Here is a 17,856-nt window from a genome sequence, read left to right on the forward strand (position 1 = left end):
GTGGTTTTTGTGTTTCATTGGAAGACCTGCTGCTGTTCTTGTAAAACCGTCATTTTCTTCTTATCTTTACTTACTGAGAGAAGGATGACTGTGTTTGTTTAGCTAGTCTACCTCTCAGCATGAATGATTTCTCACACAAACATACTGACGTTCATATTTCAGCTCCATGGGGTTGAAATGGAGGCTTTGCTCTTAATATTCAGTCGAGCACACTCAGAGCTGGTAAAACGATCTGATCAGCTGTGCTGGAATCACACATTTGTTTCCCCATCATAGACTTCATCGACTCGAAGTTAAAACTGCTTCCTTGAACAGGGTGCAGGTGAACGCTGCAGAAGCCTGGTGTGTGTGCTTTCTGAGGAGGAAACTAGTTGAGCAACTGTATTTGCTTTCTCAAACATTTAAAAGGACCTGCCCTACACACACACACACACATTTTAACAAGACTAACTGTACAGTCACACACACAGTTTCATACCGCTGAAGAGAGAAGACGGAGAAGAAGCAATGAGCCGACTTCATAAAGACATGATGTAGATAGACAGAAAACAGGTGTCTGTTATCATGTCCATCACTGTGAATCTGAAGAGGATCTTTAACCTACCAGGACGATCTGACAGAAAGGTCGAACTCTGCTTCAGAGGTCGGTAACACACAGTAGCAATGTCCACACACACCTTTGGTCTCTTTGGCACATTAAGTGAAACAAAAGTGTGAGGACACACATGATCTGTGTTCTTGGTTTGCTTCATTGAACTTTTATTGTCTTAGAATACGCATGTTAGCCTTATGTCAACATATGTAAAAGTACCAAACTGTAAAAATACAGCAATGTAAAAATACTGAAAGAATAAAAACTAGCAGAAAAGTGCCAATAATTTAAAACAAGTAAATCCAGAGTATTATATTTAAATGCTGCATTACTGATTTGTAATTATGGGTTTTATTGTGGTGGCAGAGTAATGTAGAGTTCATTGTCACTGCGTTACATCCTCTGTTTACATTTGAGACTCTGACGTTAGAAAGAAACTGTTTTTTTTTAAACTTCAGCCAAGGCTTGATTTTGTTCTGCTTCACTTCCTCTGGAGGGATACTGGTAAGAGGAGGACAAACGGGAACAAATACACAAAGTACAAACAGATGTAGCAACTGGAACAAGTGAAAAGTTATTTTAACACTGCTGGCATGTGGAGATTTATTTATTTTGTTTATTTTTAAGCTGAGAAAATTTCATGCAGTGAACAAATAAGAAAGTCAGACATGAAGCTCAGATGACGATTAAAAACACGTAGAAACTCATATGATTGACGGGATTAAATAAGCATTAAACTACACAAGGATGATGTTTATTGTTTAGGTTCACATTTCCAGTTTTTTTTTTTTTTTTTAAACCCAATTTTATCTAGTTTTTCTTGATATCTAGTGATGATTTTTTGATGTGGTCCGAAGCCAACTTCAGTCTTGACTGAAACCAGCTTATCTTTTCATTATTGCCAGCAGCTGTACTGGTGCAAAACAGAAAGCGCGGTGCTTAAATCAACTTTAAGGCTGTGCTTAGAAGAGCGTTAAAGTATACTCTGTGATGGTCTTTTCATTACGGCGTACAGAAAAGTTTATTTGTCAGCATCTGAACAAACATTAAATTGCTACACATGTACACGTATAGTCCCTACACTGCAGAGGTGAAGTATTCAGATGCTGATGCGTATATTATCAGGGATTCAATTAGAAGTAAAGGATGTGCATTTAAAGTATTTGGGTAACTGTGACCACCACACCATTATAAACTGGTTTTAGAGTGTTTTATTGATGCATTAACGTGTAAATAAAACATTGCTGTACTTGAGTTGGTGCTTTTTTGTAAGATCTTTATAATTTTTCATAATCTTACAAACTGTTTATTATCTCATTGTAACAACTGATCTGGTTTGGCTTTGTAATAATTCATACTATGATGACGATGAAGTTAAAATAATTAACAGTGATTGAGTTTTTGGACAAAATATATTTATTATATATATTATATATAATTATTGTAATTATTAAAATAATGCAATTTACATTACTTTGAATTGAATAGTCATTAAAGCTGTATTTGTAAATGTTGTCAGATAGTTTAAATTAAAACATATTTAAGATTAGGTTCACTCATTTCTGTGCAAAAAAACAATGAGGTACATTTTTTTCTGAAATCTTGCAGCTTGAAATGATGAAAATGGCTTTGTTCAGTTCCTCAAAAGGTTCTCAGCAAGTTATTGAATTAAACTTCTTTTTTTTAAGAAGAAAGAAACACGTAAATACAAAGCAAAAAACAAAAAAACTTAGCCACAAAGCGGAACATTAGACAAGGCAGTATTGTTTTATTGCTATGTTTAATTTAAAAACAAATCTTAATAATTTATCCACTTTCTTTATGAATTTCAACTCCACGCTGGTTGTTTCTGTTTAAACTCTCCATGTTTTAAAGAGTGTTTGAGGTAAGTTTAACTCACAGTGTGCAGACAAATCACAGTCTGTCTGTCTTTCCTTCAGACTTCACCCACAAAACCAGAGTCCTGCAGTGTGAGAATGTGGCTATCTTCAATGAGGTCAGTAAACCATATTATGCTATGGACATGCTCATGTCATTCAGAAAAGCACCAGCTGGATGTATTCCTATAAGGATATTCTGCAGAAACATTAATGAACATTTAAAATCATTAACCAAAGGATTTTTGGTGCTGGAAGCTTTCTGGTTTCCATCTGCTTTTTTCTTGTTTTCTGAGTGCAATTGAACAATCACAGGCATTAGTTGGATTTGGGTAAATGGTCTATGCAGAGATCAAAAGAAAGATGGAATTAGAAGAAATGCACCAGATAACCAGTTGCTTTTTATCAAAATATGTATCTGTATTTGTAAACAATGAGTGGAGAACAGAAGTTGAAATGTTGGCCTTTAGCTACACAGGAAGTCCTCAGAAATGATCTGTTACCTCCAGAGTCTAAAGTTACCAGGCTAGCTTACTTGTTCCCAAAGTCCCCAGATGTATAGTTACCTGATAAATCTGATGTCCCAAACTATCTACAAACTATAACCACAATTCTAGCGTCCAGGTCTGAAAAGCAAGCCCAATTCCTTGAAACCTGCATTTTTCTCTAATGATCTCCAGGGGGCGACTCCTCTGGTTGCACGAAGATACGAGACTGTCTATAAAACAATGACGCTAAATCATATTATGACTTTACTATGGAGTTTCTGTTCTCAGTCTGTATTTTAAAGTCTTCCTCAACACAGCGAGATATTTAATTCGTAAGTTAGATTAAAGCAGGGGTTAATATAGCTGTAACAAAATTGCGATGGAGAAGCTGGTACTTTATAAACATACCATGCTCTCAGTTTCTCAATTCAGATCCAAAAGTTAGTTGTGTCTGATTGAAAAACAAACAAAACAAAAACAAAAGCGTGACGAGACCGGCCAAAAGCTTAGCTTGCATTTTCTAAATAGGAGGCCACAAATCAAAGGGAGGCATCAGTATCGATCGCTCGTTTCTCGTGTGACTCTGGCGTTTAAAGAGATGTCTGTTCAGATGGGAGTGCAGAGATTAGCCTTCATTCCCTCATACACATGATTTATGCACAGGTTTGTGCATACACACTGTTAGTAAGTGAGAGCAATTGAGATTTCAGAGCAAATGATTTTCATCCTTTCTGTCTGTTCTGGTCTGTACTTCTTTGTTTATCTTTGTCAGGACCAAGTTTTACTTCCAGAGGGCTGTTTGACACGTCAGACTTGGTTTTAAGAGGAGGTAAATGGTCAGGGTGAGGGTCCTCACAAAGACAGAAGCGCTGTGCGCGGGTTGGAGCTGGTGGCTGCTGCTGTTTGCCTGCTACAGATTGAAACTATTTTAATTAAGCTGATATGAGAGTGTACCCCTCCTATAGTGCACACACACAGCCACTCCTTCAGCACACACGCCTGCTACTGGCATGAATTGACCTTAATCTGCTTCACTCTGTTAAGACAGATGTGATGGACGATAGATGAATCCATCCTCCTGGCATGGCTCAGGGTCTGTTAGCTGGTTGGTTCGCCACACTGATCAGGTCTAAAATATCTAAACAGCAACTCAACATGAAGGTTTTGATAGACATAACAGCCCATCCAATCCTAGACTGAACTACAACACTGGACTGATAGTTTTGGTTTACAAACCAAACCAACATCAACAAATTCTGCTTGTAATCTTGTGACATTTGGTACAGACAACATGCAGAGAGGCTGTGTTGTTTAGTTAAATCTAATTAGTTCTCAGGGATGTAACTACCATTCGCGTCTTTGTAATCCAGTCATAGTTTGAATTTATCTAAAGCTGTCATTTATGACCAAAACCAAAACGTCCAACACTTTAACTGTATGGCATGTATGTTTGGCATTTTATTGAGCTGCTGCAAGGCGGCTTTTATAATGAGTTCGCACAAAACAGGAGACTTTTTTTTTTTTTCAAACAAAATTACAGCAGAGAAAAGAAAAGGGTTTAACAAAAGGACATTATTGTGTGAATAAAATGTCATAAGACATGAGGAGATTCAACACAGCAGACAAACTACCAAACCGAGAAACTCGTGCAGAGATTCTTTGCTGGTCTATGAAATATTTCATGACATAGAAGGAAGACAAGAACATTTTAGTGCACAGAGGCAGAAAACATATTTGAAAAAGAAAGCAAACACCATCAATTATACATTCTGGGTATGAAGACAGCAACGGGCACCTTATTCTAGTTACTTGTGTTTTGAGAGCACAGAAGGCTGCAAGAAAAGCCATCCGACCGAAGTTCTTAAATGGGAACCATGACCACGGGGTAATCAGAAATAAATGCCAAAACCAGAAATATTTACGGGGTTTTAAGGATTAAAAGTATTTTGATTGGAGAGCTACTAAAATAAAGAATGTTTATAATATTTTAATGATGTTTATTTATTAATTGGGCAGCACAGTGGTTAGCACTGTTGCCTCGCAGCAAGGAGGTCCTGAGTTCAATTCCACCACCAGGCTGGAGTCTTTCTTTGTGGAGTTTGCATGTGCTACCCACATTTGCGTGGGTTATCTCCGGATACTCCGGCTTCCTCCCTCAGTCCAGAGACATGCAGTTAGTGGGGATAGGTTAATTGGTAAATCTAAATTGCCCATAGGTGTGTATTTGAGTGTGAATGGTTGTCTGTCTTTATATCTTAGCCCTGTGGCAGACTGGCGACCTGTCCAGGGTGTACCCTGTCTCTCGCCCTAAGATAGCTGGGATAGGCTCCAGCACCCCCGTGACCCTGAGAGCGGAAGAGAATGGATATTTATTATTTTTTATATTATGCATTATTCTATTCTTTTTTTTAATTTAAATATTTGTTTTAATGCCCACACTTCAGTTTAACACGTTTCCAGCACAGAGCATGGCACTCTTGTACTGCACAGAGAGCTGTTAATTTCCAACCAATGCCCCTAATTGGGCTTTTACATCCAACATGCGCATGCTTTAGTTTAAAAAGAAAAATATTATTACATTTATAAAAGTACAAAAGTCAAAATTGTATTATAAATATTTAATAACTGGCAGCAGCTCTGACTTGCTTTAAAGAAATGAGTGCTTACAATATTCATCCAAAAGACATTTTTCTAAGAGGATATATCTCTGCCAAATGTCAGTTTAGAAACTCCTGGATGTAAATGTTTGCCATAAAAATCAGCCATTTACTAAAAGGATTTGCTCTTATGTTGGAGAAATACAATCACACTATGCAGAATACAAGTTTCTAATGAAGCACCTGCCAACATTTCTGGGCAGCAGAGATTTTGGCAGCATTGCTGTGACACAGTGTCAAAAATACTCTCTTTAAACTTGACTATCGCCGACAAACGATTCTCCACCAGTCAGATGGAGATCTCACCTCATTATTGGCAACATGACACCTATTCCCACTCAGCAATGCTCCCTCCCATATGCAATGGCTCCGTGATACAATGTCTTTTCTTAAACTCGATACGATCAACCATTCTCTCCAAGGCAAATCCCACAACATGTGGAAAGCCTTCCTGCCCCCTCATAGCTCATTATAATCCCCGTCTCCAGACAGTGTCCCCCATTCATGTTCTCCCATCTCTTGATTCTGTATCTACTGACTTATTAGTTTTTTTCTTTTTCCCTCTTATTGTTTCTTCTTTGATTGATTTTGGAAGTACTTTGAAAGTCCTTTCTGTCAATAAATACATTAAAAAATTAAGAAAAACTATTGCGTGATTTCAAAGATAAAAAAAGAAAGCAGAGTGAAAGCCTCAGTCTCATTACATAACCTCCTGTTTGTTGATAAAGTAATACAGGAACCTCTTGTGACGTGATTATGAGTATCTGAGTAAATATTTCTTTGCTTCTGAGTCAGACATCTGTTTGTTCTTCAGGTGTGACCGGGTGAGTGTATCTCTGTGTGTCTGCCACACCATGATTAACAGCTGAAGTGGAAAATGTCCAAAGTTCCTTCCTGGATCTAGATTTAATTTTTCTATTTGTTTAAGGCTCAAATTCTTTTAGTACAACAATTACAAGATGTCATGGCTGAGAAAACTGAAATATTAACATTTGAAATAAAAACTGAACTTTTATAAATAAATGAAGCTAAATAACTGTGAATCATGATCAGTGATGAATCCTGACAGATTTGTTCCTTTATGACTTTTATCTGAGAATCCCTGCCTGCTAATTAAAAATCATGACTTAATTGTCAAACTGCATCATAGAACCACCTTTTGCTTATATCTATGCTTCAGATACAAGCAGTGTGTCTGAAAAATTGGGCACTGGAGGCATTACAACAGTAGCTGTTACGATGTTTTACACAACAAATGTGTAAACCAAGAATATGAAGATGATTTGGCACAAAGATGGAGTGGTTTTATTTTATTTTTCCTTACTTTTTCACATCTCTTTATTGAATTTTCAAATATATTCTCGTACAAAAAAAAATCCATCCCAAATCCATCCCAACTCCTAAACTATTCCCACCCCAATAGGCTTCAGTTATGGTTTTATGGATGTATTATTTATTTTTACAATGATATGAGGTACAGCTTTCTTTTCTTTGGGATAAATATTATTTTTAAAAATTCTGAGTGACTTCAATTGAAAGAAATTCAAAAAAATTTTTTTCTAAAACTTAAAAAAATCACTTAACCCAGATTTTTGACTCAAAGTGCCATGTTTTTTCCCTTCTTGTTTCCAGTTTTTCTGGACTTTACTCAGACTTCTTGGGTTTTTTGGTTCAATCACTGCCTCCAAAATGGCACTGAAAGACTGATTAATGTGTAATGTTTTAAATGAAATCAGCTCAGTATAAGTGTAAAACTGTGTAAAACTGTTTTTTCATGTAGATTTCTACCAGCAGAATGATAGAAATGATCTGTGTCTGTGTACTTGCAGCATTTCCGATGGCCTCACTACGGTAAAGAGATCAGTACTGAAGTTTTGACTGTCAGCGTTTACAACTGCAGTAAATTCTTCTCTAACAGGTAACACACACACACACACACACACACACACACACACACACACACACACACACACACACACACACACACACACACACACACACACACACACACTCATCCAACAGCTTAACAAAAGCTTCATCATCACATCTTGTTATCAATTTGTCGTCATGAAATAGTAATTAATAATGATAATTAATAGTAAGAGGTAAGTCCTTGGTGAGTTTATGGGGTGCTTTCAATTATTATGATGAACACTCACACGTCTCTGCTGGGAGGACCTAATAACATAGATTATATACACAGAAATGATCTTATTTGGATGAGAGGGTGGAATGCTAACCCTAGCAAGCCTGATTAGCATCCTTCCATCCATGATCTGTGCAATGAACAGGCACAGATTTGCTAATTATTGTTATTCAGCCCTGCAGTTGCTCCATGAATAAGATGTGAGAAAAAGCACCGGTGGTGTTAGTTGGAGAGTAAAAAGAAAAAGAAATTCAGTTTTGACATGTTTGTACATTTTTACTTTCTCTATATTGACTAAATTGTATTTTTAAGCGTACATACCAAATGCTGTTGTGTAAGTTATACTGAAAGTTTGTTTTTGTAGACTACTCGGGAAGCTGATCATCAGCCTCCAGCATGTCGTGACTTCTGGGAGGTTGGTAGTACGGGAACCGCTCACCGATGCCAGCTACAGCCTGACTGATGTAAGGACGCACAATCACACACCGTGCTTTATGAAAGTCTGGATTTTAAATGCAAACACTTATCTCTGGTTACATTTCCTTCTTTCTGTAGATCTACATAGAGCTGGAAATTCGGTTTCATCCACTTGAAGGAACCGCAGGAACCTGGGATGGACGGGACTTTCTGAGCATAGATGAAGAAAAGGATGAGTAAGTAATATATGCTGGACAGAAAAATCTTTTTTTTTTAAATCTCATCTGCAGTAAAGACCTGTTTTATGAAAGCGGCCACTGCAAGATGGTTTTAGCTTGACTAGTTTTGTTCTTTTGTTCTTCAGATCAACTCTGGTCATCAGAAATGAAGGAGCTGATGACATTGAAGGGTGAGAATTAACATCACTTACACAATCTTTAAACTGAGCTGATACCAAAGCTGCTCTGTACATAGAGTAAAACTCTGATTCATTAAATATTCAAGCTTTTATCAAGCAGTCAGTCTACAGTAATGTCAGTTTATTTATTTTTATAACCCAATGTATCATGCATAAAGATTTAATGGGCTTCACATGCATAATAGCATATTAAAAATAAAACAAAAGAAAATAAATATTTAAAGAGTCACTGATACATTCAAACAGACAAACAAACATAAAACCCAAAGATACCACAAATACAAAACAAAGAAAAAGAAAAAACAAGAAAATCATCTCAGGCTTGATGGTTAATTAATCTCTGCTTCCATCCACCTCGACCCCTCCCTCTGTGGAGGTCATAGGTCTATGATAATGTCATCTTCCTCATGCTTTCCCTTAATCTTTCCTTCATTATTTTGAGTCACACTTTGCCTCCTTTTCGTGTGTATAGAAGTGTGTATGTTAGAATGAATGTGTGACCCTATGTGTCTGCATGCTTATCTTTGATATGTGGCTTTTATTCAAACTAGGAAACACTTTGTAAGTCCGTGTTAATTGTTATTATTATTTTTCACAAAAGTGTGGCAATCCTCTCTGACCATTCACGGGTCTCACTCTAGTCCAAGCCTGTGCACTGCTGGAATAACGTTCCTGTAAATCGTGGTTGAGTTTGTCACTGTGTCTCATATTTTCCCATCAGGCAGCGGACAATCGGCCGCCTCGATCAGTTGGACAGAGAGGCTCGGCGCCTGGGGCAGAGTCTGCTTCCGAGGGACGAGGAAGACGAGGATGATGATGATGATGATTACGATGATGACGTGATGGACATGGAGGCTTCGAACATCATCTTTACTTCTCTGCTGAGGTAAATCAGGTTACCTCTCTATGTTATACTACCTGTAGCTTATCTGAGTGAAGTTGAAATGATTACTGTCTGCTGTTTTATGTGCGTGTGTGTGTTTGTGCGTGCGTGCGCGTGTGTGTGTGTGTGCGTGCGCAGTCGTTGCAGGCCGCTGTCTAAAAGTTCTGTTGGAGCGATGCCCAGAGTCCAGAGCTTCCAAGTGAGTTCATTCAGCTATTTATTTCTGAGGCTGGTTTTTACAGGCCAGTTTTAGGTCAGGGATGCCAAACATGCGGCACGCAGACCACAACCTGTTCTCAAGATGGGTCCAATCCGGCCAACTGCCTGGCTTTGCAAAGACAGAAACCTGTAGGAAAAGGAACTTTTGAGTGTATTTTAGAATATTGGAGTTAATATTTTTATTATCTGTTTTGGTTTACTTCTTTACATACCATAAAGCAAAAACACATTTCTTACACTTTTTATGTAATGGTCTTACTCATCGGGCTACCTTGCCATCAAAATGGGATGCACATAGCCCATAAACTAAAATATGACAACCCCAATTAAGTAAGTTTTCCTCCGTACGTTCTCTGGGAAGGTGTTGGGGACCCTGTCCCAGGTAGCCATTAATTAAAAGATAAACAATTTAATAGATTTAGTAGAACAGAGCAGAGGGACACAGTTTGCAGTTAGCTGGTTAAATTAGTGGAGATTTATAATGTAGAGTACAATAAATATTTCACTCTGATGAGACAAAAAAAGTGAAAATGGGGAGTATTAGACTGCCATCCAATCTGTCAGAGTATTTCATAATTAATAAATCATACATAGAAAATATTGGTAATATAGAAATTTTTGTGTTATTGTTTATCTGTTAGTTTGGTGTTTTATGAATGGTCTTTATCAGTGGGAGAACCTGTAAAACCTGTGAAACAGTTAAAAGTCCAAAATCTGTGCCCTCCTTCACATTTTAAAAAACACTCCAGTGGGCCGGATTTGAGTCTTTCTGTCAGGCCAATTCTGGCCCCTGAGCCTTACGTTTAACACCCCGTGCTTTAGATAAAGTCAACAGATAGACCTGTAAATCACTCAGTCCTCTATCATTACACACTATAAAGACCATAAATCTGAATTGTGTGTGTGTGTGTGTGTGTGTGTGTGTGTGTGTGTGTGTGTGTGTGTGTGTGTGTGTGTGTGTGTGTGTGTGTACAGGTAAATGTGAACATCCTCGAGGCCCAGAAGCTGGTTGGAGTGAACATCAACCCTGCAGTTTTCATCAGCGTAGGAAACCAGAAAAGACACACAGCAACGCAGAAATCCACCAATTGTCCGTTCTACAACGAGGTACAGTGGAGTGGAGATAAGAACAGAACACAGTAGACTGCAGTAGAGTCCATCACAGTTTTTTTTCTGTTCTTTCAGAACTTCCAGTTCGACTTTCAGGAGGCTCCACAGACTTTCCTTGATAAAGTCATAGAGATAAAGGTCAGCTCTATTAATTTTCCAATTGTCTCTAATGCTGTTTCCATGGTGACATACTTGAGGGTATGGCCAAGTGAACACCTGTGATGTTACTTCCTCTCAGGTGTTCCACAGGCGGACTTTGGCCTTCCTGTTGACCCACATTGGAACCTTCAAGATTGACATATCTACCGTGTACAACCAGCCAGGTATAAGTACTTCTCACGGTGTGGTACTCTGATCTGACTACTGCAGTACTCACTGACCTCTTTTCTCTCTGCCTCTCCAGACCACCGCTTCTACCAGAAGTGGGCTCCTCTCACCGATCCTGCAGATACGAGGTCAGGGATCAAAGGTTATGTCAAGGCCAGCCTCAATGTGCTAATGAAGGGGGATACTCTGAGCATGCCCAGTCTGCCACCGTCCTCCTCGTCTGGAGCCTCCGAAGACATTGAAAAGTCAGTTCTAACGCCGTATTGGAATCATAATTAGTCCTCATGTCTTATTCACCTTTATTTCAGACAAGATTAGTCCCTATCATTGTAAAAACAATCAATACCAATAACATAAAAAACAGAAGATGTAAAGAGAACCTGTCATTTCTAGTTTGATACTTTTATTATTAGGCAACAATTCATTGTTTGTCTGAAACAAGCAGTTTTAGTTCCCTTCGCCCTCAACCTTCCTTTATACATGGCCTTATTGTTGCCCCTCATAAGCAAACGGTTTGAAAAGCAGGTGCGTTGGGCTTCTGTATTCACAGAAATGATTGTATTGGCTGCACTCTGCTGCTTTCACTGGCATCATGCCAAGCCAAGACAAGGAACCAATAAGTCATCTCGCTCATCTGGCTCATGACCCATCAGAATTCAGTGATGAAATTAAAAATGTGGCAGTGAGGACCTCAAGTCATTCTGTGTTTGAGTAATTCTGAGCAGTGCTGCAGGAAGAGCAGTGATTTTTGTGAATTGTAGCTTGCCACGGCATAGCAGTCCTTGGGCCAACCGAGCTAAAAACGGCCTGAAACTGAGTGTTTAGAGCAGTCTAAAGCCCGTTTTTACCTTAATGGAATCATTTCCACATTTGCTAACCTCATGTTTAAAACCCCCTAATTTGAGCATGCATTGGTGTAAAGTGACAGAAGTGAAAGAAAAATACAATTGCTTCCTGTTTAACATAATAAAACAGACGTGAATGCAGAGATTATGACTTAACAAGGCCAACACAGCCCTAAAATCAAGTGTGGGCACAAATAAATTAACACCACCTCTTATTGTTCTGGATAATTTACCTAATGGAAGCACTTAAGTATGAAATAAAAGAGGTTCTAGGACTGAGCCCTGGTGAACTCCCTGTAAAATAATGTGTTTCAGTATGTTGCCCAAGGATATCTGAACATAGAGAAGGGATAAAACCAAGTTATTTCTTTCTAAACTTCACAATTCACTGTGTTTAGATGACGTCATGAGATGGGGTTGTCTGTCTTACTAGTAATTTTGCTCTTTATTCTAAAGAGTCCAGTTTACTAACTTTTGTCATGAGTTCAACCACTAAACTTATGGCCGTAACAAATCTCAGCAAAACAAAAAAGCAGATCTCGTTTTTGCGAACTACCTATTGAATCTGAGATTGATAAAAACATACAGCACACATGATCAGTGGGTTTTGATGTTGGGTTTTTCCTGCAGGAACTTGCTGCTTCCTCGTGGTATGCCTTCTGAGCGCCCCTGGGCTCGGTTCCGTGTCCGGATCTACAGGGCCGAGGGTTTGCCCACCATGGAGGCGGGGCTAATGGCCTTTGTGTCTGTCACTGACAGGACTGTATTCATTGACCCCTATGTGAAGGTGACCTTCGCTGGCCAACAGGTACTCAGATATATAAATGTACAAATGTTGTTTGTGCTCTGAGCGCTGGTTCAGAAGCGTTGCTGAAACAAATTTTTACTGCATTTCAACTTGTGTACCAAACTTTGGTTTGTGCTATTGTCACATCTGCAAGAAAAACACAAACAGGATGTTTACTAAGAGCTTTATAATATTCATAGGTCAGTTCTAGAATTGACTGTTTAGTTTTGGATTTTGCTAGAGTAGCTTTAGAGATTAAAATCATCCTTACCTACATTTTACTGGGCTTGCTTAGCTCCTCCCCCTTCAACCCAAATTTTTTCTAATTACTTCACCTCCACAAACAGAAGGTCTGGACAGCCTGCAGGTTGGGCTTTCATACTGACAGCCTAACCTTGACCATATTAGGGATGTTCCTTCTGACTGAATAAATACAGAACCAGGAGTAGAAAGAACTGTCTGATATTGAATGTTTACAGCAGTCTAAGGCCTCCCTTCAGCTTGCAGGGTTTACTTGTACATACACTGACATCACTATCTGAATTGTTGGCCATGTATCATATATCACAGAAAATAAGGGAAAGCAGAAAAGGCTGTTTTTAAGTTGTTTTGTTTTTGATAACAATGTTTGGAGTTGTCACATTTTATAACCTTTCTGTGTGTCTGCTTTCAGGGGGAAACATCTGTTGCCACTGCCACCAACTGCCCAGTTTGGAACGAGGAGATCTCCTTCATTGAACAGTTTCCTCCTCTGGCTCAGCGAATCAAAGTTCAGATCCTCGATGACTCTAAGATGGGAGATATCGCTTTGGCAACTCACTTTCTTGACTTGCAGCAGATTTCTGACCCCACCAGGAATGGTGCGGCCCCAGATTTACACTATATTAATAAACCAATGCATAATGTTTTCTTTCCTTAATTCTATAAAAAATTGATGAAAAACTTGAAAATCAAATCTTAATCTGCAAAGATAACTGAGTATTTATCACTTTAACACTTCCTGCTCACTTGTGGTAGGAACAAAGCTTCAAGGAAGCTGTGATCAATGATTAAAAATTGTATTATTGGTAAACTGAAAAGTTTTAAGCAAAGCAATAGGTATTGACAAAATTTAGTTTTTGTCCCTTTTAAATACAGCCAACTATACATGTTTGGCATACTGACATTATTTGAAAAATGCTATTTTGAAAAATGTATTATACTAAAATGTATTGTAATATTAATTGAAACATCAGAATTTCTGTCCCTCCTTTGTCTGCAGGATTTAACCCCACCTTTGGCCCGAGCTGGGTTAACCTTTATGGATCTCCTCAGAACTCCACCCTTGGAGATGTCCACCAGGTAATATACATCCAGCAAACCAGCATTAAGAAAGACAGTATTTTGCTCTCTATCTGAAAATAAGATGGAGATGAATATTTGTTGTTTTCCTCATTCAGCAAGTTTAGTTTAGGACAAAGACTAAAAAAGATGGTAAGAGTTCTTCCGGCTTTATCTAAAAATATATAAAAAATCTCCTCTACCATCCAGTCCCCCCAGAACTTACAATTGTGTTGTCCTTAGACAGAATAATATTGGCTACTTTCAACTACTGACAGTTTGTATGCTAAGCTAACTGCTGCTGGTTGCAGTTTTATACACACCATACAGAAACAAGGCTGAAGTTAGTTTTCTTACCTACCCCTGAGGGAAAAAAGCAAATAAATCTCATCTCTAAATTTCAATTTTTTAAAACCTCCAGGCATCTTGTGGAGTCATCCGCAGGAATAATATGTAGCCCTTGCAGGATTAAAATAATCGTAACTAGAGGACTTCACGCTAATTTGTAACATAAAAACATCACTGCTTTCGCAATGCTACTTTGAAGGAGAAGAATATTACTATATTGGGAATCTAAAAACCCACCCAATGTGTCCCTGTGGTTTGGCAACCTCACTTCATTCAATTACAAATAATAAAATACACTCTCTGAAGGTTCAGGGACAAATCCAGTGCTAACATACTTACATTCTTCAAGACTTCAAAACTTGCCCACCTAGCAGCCCTATCACATTAACATTTGTGTGTTTTATGTGTACATGTGAACTATAGCATGCAGGTCACGGCTTCAGCAGCAGACCTATGCGAATACTCGTTTTTTTTTTAATGGACTGGTGTCCTATTAGTATTACTTTCCAAAGCGAATGGTGGAGGGGGAAAATGTAACGATGACAATATGTATACTGATATATTTTTTGCTCACTTCTTCAGGCTTTGAATGAGGGTCTGGGTGAAGGACTCTTTTACCGTGGCCGAATCCTCCTTGCTCTCTCCATGGAGGTCTATTCTTCCCCCTCAGCCATCGCTGCAGACACAGGCTCTGCTGCCTTGGGAAAGGTACCTGAACAGCTGAAACTTCAGTAACAGCAAAAACAATTAGCAAACACTTCAGTTTATCAGCACTATTTTCTATGTGATGTTGTGCTCTAATCAGGATTTTATAGCTCAACAACAACATATAATACGATCTTATTTAATTTTATTGCTGGCCTGATTTCTGCATTAATGACGTTACTAATTCATTTGTGAATCTATATTTTGTCCTTAAAGGTGAAAGGAGCCCTGAGTAAGCTGGGATCAAGGAAGAAAAGGAGCAGTAAAAAAGATAAGAAGGAAGGTCAGTCTGCTGAAACTGAAAGAAAATAAATTAAAGCTAATTAAAACTAAGCTGCCAAGGTGCGTTTTTTCAAGAAAAATTAGATCACTGGAGATGAAGGGACCTTTTCCAGTCATTTTCAGCTCTTTGCTTTTGTCCTTGGACTCACTTTGTGTGATTCATTTGTTTAAAAAAACCTTATTTATCTTGTACTGAGTCTTGATGCAGACCCCCAGTTCCTCCTCTGACTGATTCACCTTCTACCGTCTTCTTACTGATTGGCTCACCCATCTCATAACCAAAAGATCTGGACAGCAGGTGATTGGGACAGCAAAGCTGTGCACCTGACATGACCATATCAGGGTTATTCACTTTCTTTGACATTATACAGATTCAACAGTTGAAAAAAGTGCATTTAGCACAGTCTGAAGCCTGAGAAAACAAAATTGGGGCTTTATGACTTCCCCCGGTGGCACATTAATGAGTTTGAAGTAAGAGGAAGTGAATACCGTTGTGGTGAACGAGAATAAATTCTGGGGGCAAAACTGTTTCACTAATATTCTCAGACTTCTTTGTAAGCTCAGCTGAAACAAAATGTTTTGTCTTTTAACACAATATGTTTTCCTTTATTTACTCTGGATAATCGAAGCCAATGACAAAAAGTATAGTTAGGATAAAAAAAAAAATAGGTTAACTGTTAAAGAAGTACAGAATAAAGGAATCCTTTTGTTTTGCTTGCTTCTTGTAGCAGTAGCATCTCAGGCTGCTAGTGGACCTGATGAGTCAGGGGAGACGAGTGTTGAGGTACCAGAGGCTGCGACTGTGGATGTCGAGGAGATCCACCCTCTCCCAGAGGTGAGTACCAATTACATTGTGATAGCTGAGAATATTTTAACTATATTTATTTTTTTTAAATTCCGTTTTCAACACTGAGATCAAATTTGATCTTTTCTCATTGTTTTGTTTCTGCTCTTCCCTTCTCTGCATATGTCTGTCTACATATGTAGAGAAATGAACGACACACTATACAAGATTTTTCTTAATTTTTAAATTGTTGGGAATTTTCTGCCCATCACTTAAGGGAGGTTATATAAAATCTTAGACATATAATCATTATGCTGAGACAGTAAAGTTATTTAAAACGTTGTATCACCTGGCTGAGGTGAAGATAGCACAGACCTCAGAGTTTCTTCTTATTTTCCTCCTCAGGGTCTCCTGGGACAGAAGGAGGAGTTTCTGCTGTTTGCATCTCTGTTTGAAGTCACAATGATGGAACCATCTGTAGGAAACAAACCAATAACCTTTGAACTCTCCATAGGTAAATGTGGTGGTCAGTTTGCAGGATATGGGAACTGCTGGTTTAGTCACTGTGGGTCAACAGTTAGATATTATCTTCACTGATAGTTTATCTGATTATTATTTTCTTAGTAAATTGTTGATATCAGAGATTGAGTCAAATCCTGTAAATTGATAACTAGACAAACCTTCTGTGGTTGTGAGGAAGAAACCACAGGTTGCAGTGCCCGCTCTAGTTTTCGCTGCCTGGGGCTCAAATGTCACATTTTATTTGCAACTGTGAACCCTTGAACTCCAGGTACTGATGTGTTTTTCACAGGGAATTATGGGAAAGCAGTACAGGTTAGGAAGTCAAAGAAGAAGCAGAGCAAGGAGGATCTGAGAAGGAGCAGGGAAGAGCTGAGGAGCAGCAGAGAGGATCTAAGCGAAGAGACTCGGAATCTGTTGGATTCAGAGGACGAGTTGGACCGAGAGGAGGTTCAAAGTCCTGAACCTGAGAACAGATCTGTGTCTGCTGCCATGAAGCCCCAACCCACCGAGTACAGCAGGTAACCTCTGCCACCTTTAGATAACTAGGACACGGTTCATCTCACAATTTTCTAACCTTAACTTAAGGTAACTTAAGAACATCCAAGATGATTTCTGTTTGGAAAAAGTCTTCCCATCCTTTGTCCATCCCTGGGCAGAAGCTCTGCATTAGACAACTTTCTGCAGAAATAAATTAATCACACTGTGATGACACTTCTGATAAATATTGTAGAGTTCATTCTTCAAATACTATAACTCATGCAGCACATTAACTGAATTAACCAATGAACAGTGTTGATGGTAGATGTATGTGACCTATGTAATTCTCTGTCATCTCACGTCTTCAAATGATAACCCCGTGTCTTTTTTCCTGTATAAGGAATTTTTTATATGTGACCCTAACATGACTTACATTATGTCTTTTGGCCTCTAAGGTCTTTCCAGTGTCTCCAACTTCATCCCCCATTAGTGAAATCGAAGCCTTGTTTGTTTGTCTGGAGTCAGTTTGAAGACCACAGCTTTCGTCTCTATCAGGCTAACTGGCTGAGCAAGATGGCAGACAGGCTGGTGAGACTCGATGGATTTCCAATTTAAAAAATGAAATTATGTATGTTAAGTTATGTATACAGAG

At 38.6% G+C, this 17,856-nt stretch overlaps 1 protein-coding gene across 1 annotated transcript in view; it reads left to right on the forward strand.

Moving 5' to 3' along the window:
- Positions 1-465: 465 nt before the first annotated feature.
- The window catches only part of fer1l4 (fer-1 like family member 4), a 30,974-nt gene continuing 13,583 nt past the window's right edge, over positions 466-17,856 (forward strand). The window contains exons 1-21 of the mRNA XM_039611848.1: positions 466-643; positions 2,533-2,588; positions 7,444-7,532; positions 8,125-8,224; positions 8,316-8,413; positions 8,542-8,586; positions 9,317-9,481; positions 9,617-9,677; positions 10,673-10,804; positions 10,883-10,945; positions 11,046-11,130; positions 11,211-11,379; positions 12,610-12,787; positions 13,440-13,626; positions 14,028-14,107; positions 15,017-15,142; positions 15,356-15,422; positions 16,150-16,256; positions 16,611-16,719; positions 17,017-17,245; positions 17,660-17,792. Of these exons, the coding sequence (XP_039467782.1) occupies positions 565-643; positions 2,533-2,588; positions 7,444-7,532; positions 8,125-8,224; positions 8,316-8,413; positions 8,542-8,586; positions 9,317-9,481; positions 9,617-9,677; positions 10,673-10,804; positions 10,883-10,945; positions 11,046-11,130; positions 11,211-11,379; positions 12,610-12,787; positions 13,440-13,626; positions 14,028-14,107; positions 15,017-15,142; positions 15,356-15,422; positions 16,150-16,256; positions 16,611-16,719; positions 17,017-17,245; positions 17,660-17,792 (2,358 nt within the window). The 5' untranslated portion in view covers positions 466-564. The remainder of the gene's footprint in view (positions 644-2,532; positions 2,589-7,443; positions 7,533-8,124; positions 8,225-8,315; positions 8,414-8,541; positions 8,587-9,316; positions 9,482-9,616; positions 9,678-10,672; positions 10,805-10,882; positions 10,946-11,045; positions 11,131-11,210; positions 11,380-12,609; positions 12,788-13,439; positions 13,627-14,027; positions 14,108-15,016; positions 15,143-15,355; positions 15,423-16,149; positions 16,257-16,610; positions 16,720-17,016; positions 17,246-17,659; positions 17,793-17,856) is intronic.

This window comes from Oreochromis aureus, linkage group 5, assembly GCF_013358895.1.
Source record: "Oreochromis aureus strain Israel breed Guangdong linkage group 5, ZZ_aureus, whole genome shotgun sequence".
In the NCBI taxonomy this organism is placed as follows: Eukaryota; Metazoa; Chordata; class Actinopteri; order Cichliformes; family Cichlidae; genus Oreochromis; species Oreochromis aureus.